Here is a 13,584-nt window from a genome sequence, read left to right as displayed (position 1 = left end):
TGAGTTTGTGCCTGATGGCAGTTATTTCTGATCGTACTTGCCCCAAGCGTGTTAGTGCGGGAAGCAGGTCCTCGTTGGGGATGAAAGGTTTTTGTGACCGAGGACGATGCGTTGTGTGGGAGCTGTCACAAGCTCCATCTGTGAAAAGATGTTCTCCACCGTGATCCCCCTACTGAGGGCCCGATGCACCAACTCATCATTCCTCAGGTAAAACACCGCCTTCATGAACTCTTTCTCAGGGGCCAAAACACCATCTCTCCCCAACAAGTCCTCCACAGCCTCCGCGCACTTTTCCAGGGCAGTTCCAGTTCGCAAAATACATTGCACCCCGCGTTCAACTTTCACCGCCCGAAACAGGGCGTTGTCCGAGGCCGGAGAGGCAGCCGCCTTTGCATAACTCCCCGCAGGCCTGCGACTCCCTGTAGACTGGTCCGGCATGTTACTTGTGTGTCCGAACCGAGAATGATACGGTGGTGCTGGTTATAAAGTCTCGGAGTGAGTTGAGTAACTGGCGGGAAAAGTTTGTACTCGACGGTACCTTGCTGGCCCAATGCCAGAAATTCCAACGCCAGGAAAGGCTCCGTTAGTCCTGTAGAAACTTCCAGGCCGTGAGAGGTCGAGACGTCCCAAACGACGGTTCGGCTCCAACACCGAACGAGAATCCTGACGATAGAGATGGAAGGAGGTCGCCCCGATGTCAGTGGGGACAAATAACGTCGTTTGCCTCTGGTTTTGGGAGCGAAACTGCTTCACGGCGAGTTGCCAGCCGCCACAGCAGAGTGCTACGCAGTTCGAAGCCGTCAACGAACCCGGTCCAAACTGGCAGAAAAACTCCAAACGAAGCTTCCACTCTAAACCAGCCGCTCACGTAGAAGTTCAAGGGACGTTGGAAACCAATTTCCAAGCAAATCAAGACCTTCATAAAGTAGTTTTTCCCCGATTTCTCCCAGCGCAATCAGAACAGCTCCACTCTGTATCTGACCCCGGGAGAGTGTGATGGGACAGTGTGGAGGGAGATTCACTCTGTGTCTGACCCCGGGAGTGTGTGATGGGACTGTGTGGAGGGAGATTCACTCTGTGTCTGACCCCGGGAGTGTGTGATGGGACGGTGTGGAGGGAGATTCACTCTGTGTCCGACCCCGGGAGTGTGTGATGGGACGGTGTGGAGGGAGATTCACTCTGTGTCTGACCCCGGGTGTGTGTGATGGGATGGTGTGGAGGGAGATTCACTCTGTGTCTGACCCCGGGAGTGTGTGATGGGACGGTGCGGAGGGAGATTCACTCTGTGTCTGACGCCGGGAGTGTGTGATGGGACGGTGTGGAGGGAGATTCACTCTGTGTCTGACCCCGGGAGTGTGTGATGGGACGGTGTGGAGGGAGGTTCACTCTGTTCTGACACCGGGTGTGTGTGATGGGACGGTGTGGAGGGAGATTCACTCTGTGTCTGACACCGGGTGTGTGTGATGGGACGGTGTGGAGGGAGATTCACTCTGTGTCTGACACCGGGGGACAGGCGGGGGTCAATTTGCCAGAAATGGGCTTTGGTGGAGATGCTTGTCCAACCTCCCTCAGCCTGGAGCTGAGACGCTACTGTGTCAGTGTGAGGAGCTCCGACCCACTGTTGCAGTGCACAGGGTGTGGAGGGCAACAGAAACCTCAAATAAAACTCGAGTCCGACACAAGACAGGAAGATACAGTGGTTTATTGATTTTTTATGAGATATATCAATGAAACAATGTGTGAGCTGCTAACGTGCGGTAATAAATATTCTGCTGACAGTCACACACAATTAACTGACCGGCGACAAGGGGTGACCGGTTGAATAATAACCAGTCCCGTTGCTCACCGTCACTCTGCATCGGGGAACTGATTATAAAATTATAAAACTGATTATAAAATCACATTTCAGGGCCGTGTCCGGGATCGCTGCAGATCCAGGGTCACTGCCGATGGATTTGTCCATTTAACATCATTATATCGGCCAGGCTGCCGAATGCTCCGTCCTCAGCAAAGGGGGCAAAAGGATTCTCTCCCGGGACCATCCCCCCCAACCCGGGACACCGGTGTCCCAGACTGAGCCCCGGACCCCGGGCTCTTCCTGTCCGGGTAATTCCCCGGGGTGCCACGTGGGGAGTCTCCAACACGCACTTCCGGCGGAAGCTGCCCCGCCGGACAACAGGCGGAAACACGTCACTGCGGGACCGCTGCGAGCGACGCACACAGCGCGAGGCCCGAGCCGGTTCCGTTAAAACCGTTGGGAATCAGCCCCGGCGCGCGGCCGTTAAAGGTAAGGGCGGGAGTTAAAGGGGAGGGCGGGGAGTCGGCCAAATGTCCCCACCCCGCGGGCGGGGATGTTCACACATTCAGATCCACCATCAGTCCGGGTCTGGGTTCCAGGTAAGATAAAGGTTAAAGGCTAAATGTTCACAGATCCACCATCAGTCCGGGTCTGGGTTCTTGTAGAGATCTCAGTTCCTTCCTCCCCAGTCTCACTGAACCGATTCACCACATTCAGATGTTCACAGATCCACTCTCAGTCCGGGTCTGGGTTCCTGTAGAGATCTCAGTTCCTTCCCCCCGGTCTCACTGAACCGATTCCCCACATTCAGATGTTCACAGATCCACTCTCAGTCCGGGTCTGGGTTCCTGTAGAGATCTCAGTTCCTTCCCCCCGGTCTCACTGAACCGATTCACCACATTCAGATGTTCACAGATCCACCATCAGTCCGGGTCTGGGTTCCTGTAGAGATCTCAGTTCCTTCATCCCGGTCTCACTGAACCGATTCCCCACATTCAGATGTTCACAGATCCACTCTCAATCCGGGTCTGGGTTCCTGTAGAGATCTCAGTTCCTTCATCCCGGTCTCACTGAACCGATTCACCACATTCAGATGTTCACAGATCCACCATCAGTCCGGGTCTGGGTTCCTGTAGAGATCTCAGTTCCTTCATCCCGGTCTCACTGAACCGATTCACCACATTCAGATGTTCACAGATCCACTCTCAGTCCGGGTCTGGGTTCCTGTAGAGATCTCAGTTCCTTCATCCCGGTCTCACTGAACCGATTCTCCACATTCAGATGTTCAGATCCACCATCAGTCCGGGTCTGGGTTCCTGTAGAGATCTCAGTTCCTTCCCCCCGGTCTCACTGAACCGATTCACCACATTCAGATGTTCACATATACACTCTCAGTTCGGGTCTGGGTTCCTGTAGAGATCTCAGTTCCTTCATCCCGGTCTCACTGAACCGATTCCCCACATTCAGATGTTCACAGATCCACCATCAGTCCGGGTCTGGGTCCCTGTAGAGATCTCAGTTCCTTCATCCCGGTCTCACTGAACCGATTCCCCACATTCAGATGTTCACAGATCCACCATCAGTCCGGGTCTGGGTTCCTGTAGAGATCTCAGTTCCTTCATCCCGGTCTCACTGAACCGATTCACCACATTCAGATGTTCACAGATCCACTCTCAGTCCGGGTCTGGGTTCCTGTAGAGATCTCAGTTCCTTCTCCCCGGTCTCACTGAACCGATTCACCACATTCAGATGTTCACAGATCCACTCTCAGTTCGGGTCTGGGTTCCTGTAGAGATCTCAGTTCCTTCCCCCGGTCTCACTGAACCGATTCACCACATTCAGATGTTCACAGATCCACTCTCAGTTCGGGTCTGGGTTCCTGTAGAGATCTCAGTTCCTTCCTCCCGGTCTCACTGAACCGATTCCACCCCAGCCTGAAACAGATGGGAGAATAAAGATGGAATAAACAGATCACACAACAGTGTCAGTAACAGGGGACCGGGGTTAATGTTTCAACAACACACACAGACAAATATCACCAGAAAACCCGCGGATCTGCTGATATTTTATCACATTGAACATTAACACAAACACTCACCGGATCAGCTCCAGACTCGGGAGGGTCAGTATGAGGCGGCGGAGAGCGGGGACAGATCGGTCTGTCAGAGAGTTGTATCCCAGGTCCAGCCCCGTCACTGAAGTGTTTGTACTGAGAGTGGAGACGAGATCCTCGGCACCAGAATCTGTGAGACCGACATCGTACAGCCTGGAGATGAGAGAGAGTGAGGGTGAAGGACACAGAGAGACAGGAGACGGTACAAATCCCCAGTGTTTATCAGTAACACAATTACTGATCACATTAATGTTCAGTGTCAGACACCCAGTGACTGTAAACACAATCTCCCACAGTCTGGTACTTACTCCAGTGTCTGTATTTTACACTCCGGGTTCCTCAGAGCCGCAGACACCAGTTTCACTCCTGAATCCCCCAGTTTATTATCACTCAGGTCCAGATCCGTCAGTGATGGGTTTGTACTGAGAGCGGAGACGAGATCCTCGGCACCAGAATCTGTGAGACCGACATCCCCCAGCCTGGAGATGAGAGAGAGTGAGGGTGAAGGACAGAGAGAGACAGAAGACGGTACAAATCCCCGGTGTTTATCAGTAACACAATTACTGATCACATTAATGTTCAGTGTCAGACACCCAGTGACTGTAAACACAATCTCCCACAGTCTGGTACTTACCCCAGTCTCTGTATTTTACACTCCGGGTTCCTCAGAGCCGCAGACACCAGTTTCACTCCTGAATCCCCCAGTTCATTATTGTTCAGTCTAAACACAAACAGACAAATTGATGAACATTGTGATTAAAATCGTCCGTCTGAGGGCATTTCTCTCACCCGGATATTTCAGGAAACATTAAACCCTTCAGTAATTCACTGATCGTAGATCCCATCACTGTCAATGTCCCTCACTGCCCAGCTCCAATGAATTCACCGAATGTCAGTAATTTCGTCTGTCGGTGTGACCCTGTAAACTCCACATATTCTCTCTCATTCCCTAATGGATAGAAAAGTGTTCCTGATGTGAGACAGTCGGAAAGGGCAGGTGTGAAGGGGAGAAGTCAAACAGTGAGGAAGATTTGAGAATCGGGAAATGTCGATGGGAGATGGAGGAAGAGACATCACCTAAGGTAAAGGATGGAAAGACACAGAAGGAAGCGGATGTGGAAGAAAGATCCCAGTAGAGGAGGGAATGAGGAAGAGAAATCCCACAGGAGGAAGGGGGATGAGGAAGAGAAATCCTACAGGAGGAAGGGGGATGGGGGAGGGGGATCCCACAGGAGGAAGGGGGACAGCGGAGGCAGATCCCACAGGGGGAATGGGGACGGGGGAGAGGGATCCCACAGGGGGAAGGGGGACGGGGGAGAGGGATCCCACAGGGGGACGGGGGAGAGGGATCCAACAGGAGGAAGGGGGAGAGGGATCCAACAGTAGGAAGGGGGACGGGGGAGGGGGATCCCACAGGGGAAGGGGGACGGGGGAAGGGGATCCCACAGGGGGACGGGGGAGAGGGATCCCACAGGGGGACGGGGGAGAGGGATCCAACAGGAGGAAGGGGGACGGGGGAGGGGGATCCCACAGGAGGAAGGTGGACGGGGGAGGGGGATCCCACAGGAGGAAGGGGGACGGGGGAGGGGGATCCCACAGGAGAAAGGGGGACGGGGGAGGGGAGACACCACAGGAGGAAGGGGGACGGGGGAGGGGAGATCCCACAGGGGGGAAGGGGGACGGGGGAGGGGAGATCCCACAGGAGGAAGGGAGACGGGGCAGGGGTATCCCACAGGAGGAAGGGGGACGGGTAAGAGAGATCTCTTAGGAGAAAGCGGGATAGGGGAGAGAGATCCCACAGGAGGAAGGTGGACGGGGGAGGAAGATCCCACAGGGGGGAAGGGGGACACGGGGGTCAGAACCCACAGGAGGAAGGGGGACGGGGGAGGGGAAATACCACAGGAGGAAGGGGGACGGGGGAGGGGAGATACCACAGGAGGAAGGGGGACGGGGGAGGGGGATCCCACAGGATGATGGGGGACGGTGGAGGGGAGATACCACAGGAGGAAGGGGGACGGGGGAGGGGAGATACCACAGGAGGAAGGGGGCCGGGGCAGAGAGATCCCACAGGAGGAAGGGGGACGGGGGAGGGAGATACCACAGGAGGAAGGGGGATTGGGGAGGGAGATCCCACAGGAGGAATGGGGACGGGGGAGGGAGATCCCACAGGAGGAATGGGGATGGGGGAGGGAGATACCACAGGAGGAAGGGGGACGGGGCAGAGAGATCCCACAGGTGGAAGGGGGACGGGGGAGGGAGATACCACAGGAGGAAGGGGGACGGGGGAGGGAGATCCCACAGGAGGAAGGGGGACGGAGCAGAGAGATCCCACAGGAGGAAGGGGGACGGGGGAGGGGAGATATCACATGAGGAAGGTGGACGGGGCAGAGAGATCCCACAGGAGGAAGGTGGACGGGGGATGGAGATCCCACAGGAGGAAGGGGGACAGGGGTGGGAGATCCCACAGGGGGAATGGAGACGGGGGAGAGGGATCCCACAGGAGGAAGGGGGACGGGGGAGGGGAGATACCACAGGAGGAAGGGGGCCGGGGCAGAGAGATCCCACAGGAGGAATGGGGACGGGGGAGGGAGATCCCACAGGAGGAATGGGGATGGGGGAGGGAGATACCACAGGAGGAAGGGGGACGGGGCAGAGAGATCCCACAGGAGGAAGGGGGACGGGGGAGGGAGATACCACAGGAGGAAGGGGGACGGGGGAGGGAGATCCCACAGGAGGAAGGGGGACGGAGCAGAGAGATCCCACAGGAGGAAGGGGGATGGGGGAGGGGAGATACCACATGAGGAAGGTGGACGGGGCAGAGAGATCCCACAGGAGGAAGGTGGACGGGGGATGGAGATCCCACAGGAGGAAGGGGGACAGGGGTGGGAGATCCCACAGGGGGAATGGGGACGGGGGAGAGGGATCCCACAGGGGGAAGGGGGACGGGGGAGAGGGATCCCACAGGGGGACGGGGGAGAGGGATCCAACAGGAGGAAGGGGGAGAGGGATCCAACAGTAGGAAGGGGGACGGGGGAGGGGGATCCCACAGGGGAAGGTGGACGGGGGAAGGGGATCCCACAGGGGGACGGGGGAGAGGGATCCCACAGGGGGACGGGGGAGAGGGATCCAACAGGAGGAAGGGGGACGGGGGAGGGGGATCCCACAGGAGGAAGGTGGACGGGGGAGGGGGATCCCACAGGAGGAAGGGGGACGGGGGAGGGGGATCCCACAGGAGAAAGGGGGACGGGGGAGGGGAGACACCACAGGAGGAAGGGGGACGGGGGAGGGGAGATCCCACAGGGGGGAAGGGGGACGGGGGAGGGGAGATCCCACAGGAGGAAGGGAGACGGGGCAGGGGTATCCCACAGGAGGAAGGGGGACGGGTAAGAGAGATCTCTTAGGAGAAAGCGGGATAGGGGAGAGAGATCCCACAGGAGGAAGGTGGACGGGGGAGGAAGATCCCACAGGGGGGAAGGGGGACACGGGGGTCAGAACCCACAGGAGGAAGGGGGACGGGGGAGGGGAAATACCACAGGAGGAAGGGGGTCGGGGGAGGGGAGATACCACAGGGACGGGGGAGGGGGATCCCACAGGATGATGGGGGACGGTGGAGGGGAGATACCACAGGAGGAAGGGGGACGGGGCAGAGAGATCCCACAGGAGGAAGGGGGACGGGAGAGGGGAGATACCACAGGAGGAAGGGGGCCGGGGCAGAGAGATCCCACAGGAGGAAGGGGGACGGGGGAGGGAGATACCACAGGAGGACAGGGGATTGGGGAGGGAGATCCCACAGGAGGAATGGGGACGGGGGAGGGAGATCCCACAGGAGGAATGGGGATGGGGGAGGGAGATACCACAGGAGGAAGGGGGACGGGGCAGAGAGATCCCACAGGAGGAAGGGGGACGAGGGAGGGAGATACCACAGGAGGAAGGGGGACGGGGGAGGGAGATCCCACAGGAGGAAGGGGGACGGGGGAGGGAGATGCCACAGGAGGAAGGGGGACGGAGCAGAGAGATCCCACAGGAGGAAGGGGGACGGGGGTGGGGAGATACCACATGAGGAAGGTGGACGGGGCAGAGAGATCCCACAGGAGGAAGGTGGACGGGGGATGGAGATCCCACAGGAGGAAGGGGGACAGGGGTGGGAGATCCCACAGGAGGAATGGGGACGGGGGAGGGAGATCCCACAGGAGGAAGGGGGATGGGGGAGGTAGATCCCACAGGAGGAAGGGGGACGGGGGAGGGGAGATAGCACAGGAGGAAGGGGGATGGGGGAGGGAGATACCGCAGGAGGAAGGGGGACGGGGCAGAGAGATCCCACAGGAGGAAGGGGGACGGGGGAGGGGAGATACCACAGGAGAAAGGGGGATGGGGGAGGGAGATACCACCGGAGGAAGGGGGACACGGGGGTCAGATCCCACAGGGGGATGCGGGACGGTGGAGAGGGATCCCAGTGGGGGGGATGGGGAGGCGGGAGGGAGATCCCACAGGGGGGAAGGGGGAGGTGGGGGGGGAGAACCCAGAGGGGGAAGTGGGACGTGGGAGCAAGATCCCACAGGGGGAAGGGGGCAGTACAGATGGATTCCACAGGGGTGATTGGGGACGGGGATCACAAAATGGGAAAGGGGAAAGGGGGAAGGATATCCCACGGGGGGAATGTGGACGGGGGAGGGGGATCCCACAGGGGTGAAGGGTGACGGGGCAGAGAGATCCCACAGGAGGAAGGGGGATGTGGCAGAGAGATCCCAGAGGAGGAAGGGGGACGGGGGAGAGGGATCCCACAGGGGGAAGGGGGATGGGGGTGAGGGATCCCACAGGGCGTAAAGTGGACGGGGGACGGAGAGTACGCAGGTGGGAAGGGGGAGAGAGATCCCACAGGAGGAAGGGGGACGAGCGAGAGAGATCCCACAGGGGGGAAGGTGGACGGGGGAGGGGGATCATACAGGGGTGAAGTTGATCGGGGGAGGGGGATCCCACAGGTAGATAGGGGAATGGCGCAGAGAGATCCCACAGGAGGAACGGGGACGTGGGAGGGAGGTCCCACAGGAGGAAGGGGGACACGGGAGTCAGATCCCACACGGTGAAGGGGGACGGTGGAGAGGGATCCCTCAGGGGGGAAGTGGGAGGCGGGAGGGAGTACCCACAGGGGGGAAGGGGGATGGGGGAGGCAAGATCCCACAAGGGGAAGGTGGTCTTTGGTAGGGAGATCCTACAGGAGGGAAGGGGGACGGGGGAGAGGGATCCCACAGGGGGAAGAGGGACGGGGGAGGGGGATCCCACAGGGGGCTAGGTGGATGGGGGAGAGGGATCCCACAGGGGGGAAGGGGGAGGCGGGAGGGAGAACCCACAGCGAGGAAGATGGACGGGGGAGCAGGATCCCACAGGGGAAAGGGGGACGGTGGAGAGGGATTCCACAGGGGTGAAGAGGGACACGGGAGGGAGATCCCACAGGGGGGAAGGGGGACGGGGATCCCAAAATGGGGAAGGGGGAAGGGGGGGATCCCACAGGGGGGAAGGTGGACGGGGGAGGGGGATCCCACAAGGGGGACGGGGCAGAGACATCCCACAGGTGGTTGGGGGATGGGGACGAGAGATCCCACAGGAGAAAGGGAGACGGGGCAGAGAGATCCCACAGGATGTTGGGGGACGGGGACGATAGATCCCACAGGAGAATGAGGGACGGGGAAGAGAGATCCCACGGTAGGAAGGGGAATGTGGCAGAGAGATATCATAGGAGGAAGGGGGACAGGGGAGTCAGATCCCACAGGGGGAAGGGGGACGAGGGAGAGGGATCCCACAGGGGGGAAGGTGGACGGGGGAGGGTGATCCCACGGGGGGAAGGTGGACGGGGGAGGGGGATCCCTCAGGGGGGAAGGGGGACGAGGGAGGTTGGTCCCACAGACGGCGCCGAGTGATCCCACAGGAGGGAAGGGGGACTTTGGTACGGAGATCCCACAGGAGGGAAGGGGGACGGTGGAGAGGGATTCCACAGGGGTGATTGGGGACGGGGATCACAAAATGGGAAAGGGGGAAGGATATCTCACGGGGGGAAGGGTGACGGGGCAGAGAGATCCCACAGGAGGAAGGGGGATGGGGGAGAGCGATCCCACAGGGGGAAGGGGGATGGGGGAGAGTGATCCCACAGGAGGTAAGGTGGACGGGGGACGGACATTACGCAGTTAGGAAGGGGGAGAGAGATCCCACAGGATGAAGGGGGACGAGGGAGAGAGATCCCACAGGGGGGAAGGAGGACGGGAATCCCAAAATGGGGAAGGGGCAAAGGGAGGGGAATCCCACAGGGGGGAAGGGTGACGGGGCAGAGAGATCCCACAGGAGGATGGGTGACGGGGCAGAGAGATCCCAGAGGAGGAAGGGGGACGGGGGAGAGAGATCCCACAGGGGGGAAGGTGGACGGGGGAGGGGGATCCCTCGGGGGAAGGGGGACGAGGGAGGTTGGTCCCACAGACGGCGCCGAGGGATCCCAGAGGAGGAAGGGGGATGGGGGAGGAAGATTTCACAGTCGGACGGGGGACGGGGGATGGAGATCCCACAGGAGGAAGGGGGACACGGGAGTCAGATCCCACACGGGGATGGGGATGGGGGAGAGGGATCCCACAGGGGGGAAGGGGGAGGCGGGAGGGAGAACCCACAGCGAGGAAGAGGGACGGGGGAGGGAGATCCCACAGGAGGAAGGGGGACGGGGGAGGGAGATCCCACAGGAGGAAGAGGGACGTGGGAGGGAGATCCCACAGGAGGAAGGGGGACACGGGAGGACGATCCCACATGAGGAAGTGGGCCACTGGAGTCAGATCCCACACGGGGATGGGGATGGGGGAGAGGGATCCCACAGGAGGAAGGGGGACGGGGGAGGAAGATCTCACAGTCTGAAAGGGGACGGTGGAGGGAGATCCCACAGGAGGAAGGGGGACATGGGAGGGCGATCCCACAGGAGGAAGGGGGACAGGGGAGTCAGATCCCACAGGGGGAAGGGGGACGAGGGAGAGGGATCCCACAGGGTGGAAGGTGGACGGGGGAGGGTGATCCCACGGGGGGAAGGTGGACGGGGGAGAGGGATCCCTCATAGGGTAAGGGGGACGAGGGAGGTTGGTCCCACAGACGGCGCCGAGGGATCCCACAGGAGGAAGGGGGATGGGGGAGGAAGATCTCACAGGGTGAAGGGGGACGGTGGAGAGGGATTCCAGAGGGGTGAAGGGGGACACAGGAGGGAGATCCCACAGGGGGGAATGGGGAGGCGGGAGGGAGAACCCACAGCAAGGAAGAGGGACGGGGGAGCAGGATCCCACAGGGGGAAGGGGGACGGTGGAGAGGGATTCCAGAGGGGTGAAGGGGGACACAGGAGGGAGATCCCACAGGGGGGAATGGGGAGGCGGGAGGGAGAACCCAGAGGGGGGAAGTGGGACGGGGGAGCAAGATCCCACAGGGGGAAGGGGTACAGTAGAGATGGATTCCACAGGGGTGATTGGGGACGGGGATCCCAAAATGGGGAAGGTTGAAGGGGGGGGGATCCCACAAGGGGGAAGGTGGACGGGGGAGAGGGATCCCACACGGGGAAGGGGGACGGGGCAGAGACATCCCACAGGTGGTTGGGGGAAGGGGACGATAGATCCCACAGGAGAATGGGGGACGGGGAAGAGAGATCCCACGGTAGGAAGAGGGATGTGGCAGAGAGATATCATAGGAGGAAGGGGGATAGGGGAGTCAGATCCCACAGGGGGAAGGGGGACGGGGGAGAGGGATCCCACAGGGGGGAAGGTAGACGGGGAACGGAGAGCCTGTAGGTGGGAAGGGGGAGAGAGATCCCACAGGAGGAAGGGGGACAGGGGAGTCAGATCCCACAGGGGGAAGGGGGACGAGGGAGAGGAATCCCACAGGGTGGAAGGTGGACGGGGGAGGGTGATCCCACGGGGGGAAGGTGGACGGGGGAGAGGGATCCCTCAGGGGGTAAGGGGGACGAGGGAGGTTGGTCCCACAGACGGCGCCGAGGGATCCCACAGGAGGAAGGGGGATGGGGGAGGAAGATCTCACAGGGTGAAGAGGGACGGTGGAGAGGGATTCCAGAGGGGTGAAGGGGGACACAGGAGGGAGATCCCACAGGGGGGAATGGGGAGGCGGGAGGGAGAACCCACAGCAAGGAAGAGGGACGGGGGAGCAGGATCCCACAGGGGGAAGGGGGACGGTGGAGAGGGATTCCAGAGGGGTGAAGGGGGACACAGGAGGGAGATCCCATAGGGGGGAATGGGGAGGCGGGAGGGAGAACCCAGAGGGGGGAAGTGGGACGGGGGAGCAAGATCCCACAGGGGGAAGGGGTACAGTAGAGATGGATTCCACAGGGGTGATTGGGGACGGGGATCACAAAAGGGGAAAGGGGGAAGGATATCTCACGGGGGGAAGGTGGATGGGGGAGGGGGATCCCACAGGGGGGAAGGATGACGGGGCAGAGAGAACCCACAGGAGGAAGGGGGACGGGGCAGAGAGATGCCACAGGAGAATGGGGGACGGGGAAGAGAGATTCCACGGTAGGAAGGGGGATCTGGCAGAGAGATCGCAGAGGAGGAAGGGGGATAGGGGAGTCAGATCCCACAGGGGGAAGGGGGACGGGGGAGAGGGATCCCACAGGGGGGAAGGTAGACGGGGAACGGAGAGCCTGTAGGTGGGAAGGGGGAGAGAGATCCCACAGGAGGAAGGGGGACAGGGGAGTCAGATCCCACAGGGGGAAGGGGGACGAGGGAGAGGGATCCCACAGGGGGGAAGGTGGACGGGGGAGGGGGATCATACAGGGGTGAAGTTGATCGGGGGAGGGGGATCCCACAGGTAGATAGGGGAATGGCGCAGAGAGATCCCACAGGAGGAACGGGGACGTGGGAGGGAGGTCCCACAGGAGGAAGGGGGACACGGGAGTCAGATCCCACACGGTGAAGGGGGACGGTGGAGAGGGATCCCTCAGGGGGGAAGTGGGAGGCGGGAGGGAGTACCCACAGGGGGGAAGGGGGATGGGGGAGGCAAGATCCCACAAGGGGAAGGTGGTCTTTGGTAGGGAGATCCTACAGGAGGGAAGGGGGACGGGGGAGAGGGATCCCACAGGGGGAAGAGGGACGGGGGAGGGGGATCCCACAGGGGGCTAGGTGGATGGGGGAGAGGGATCACACAGGGGGGAAGGGGGAGGCGGGAGGGAGAACCCACAGCGAGGAAGATGGACGGGGGAGCAGGATCCCACAGGGGAAAGGGGGACGGTGGAGAGGGATTCCACAGGGGTGAAGAGGGACACGGGAGGGAGATCCCACAGGGGGGAAGGGGGACGGGGATCCCAAAATGGGGAAGGGGGAAGGGGGGGATCCCACAGGGGGGAAGGTGGACGGGGGAGGGGGATCCCACAAGGGGGACGGGGCAGAGACATCCCACAGGTGGTTGGGGGATGGGGACGAGAGATCCCACAGGAGAAAGGGAGACGGGGCAGAGAGATCCCACAGGATGTTGGGGGACGGGGACGATAGATCCCACAGGAGAATGAGGGACGGGGAAGAGAGATCCCACGGTAGGAAGGGGAATGTGGCAGAGAGATATCATAGGAGGAAGGGGGACAGGGGAGTCAGATCCCACAGGGGGAAGGGGGACGAGGGAGAGGGATCCCACAGGGGGGAAGGTGGACGGGGGA

The 13,584-nt window shown here is 60.8% G+C and overlaps 1 protein-coding gene across 1 annotated transcript in view; it reads right to left on the bottom strand.

The window, feature by feature from the left end:
• Nucleotides 1-1,686: 1,686 nt before the first annotated feature.
• The window catches only part of LOC132389546 (NACHT, LRR and PYD domains-containing protein 3-like), a 35,263-nt gene continuing 23,365 nt past the window's right edge, over nt 1,687-13,584 (bottom strand). Inside the window, exons 4-7 of the mRNA XM_059962017.1 lie at nt 4,546-4,632; nt 4,220-4,390; nt 3,897-4,064; nt 1,687-3,732 (exon numbers count right to left, since the gene is read on the bottom strand). Of these exons, the coding sequence (XP_059818000.1) occupies nt 3,645-3,732; nt 3,897-4,064; nt 4,220-4,390; nt 4,546-4,632 (514 nt within the window). The 3' untranslated portion in view covers nt 1,687-3,644. The remainder of the gene's footprint in view (nt 3,733-3,896; nt 4,065-4,219; nt 4,391-4,545; nt 4,633-13,584) is intronic.

This window comes from Hypanus sabinus, unplaced genomic scaffold (genome assembly GCF_030144855.1).
Source record: "Hypanus sabinus isolate sHypSab1 unplaced genomic scaffold, sHypSab1.hap1 scaffold_597, whole genome shotgun sequence".
NCBI lineage: Eukaryota > Metazoa > Chordata > Chondrichthyes > Myliobatiformes > Dasyatidae > Hypanus > Hypanus sabinus.
Note: the sequence above shows the minus strand (reverse complement) of the source record. Positions and strands in the feature narration are given on the sequence as shown.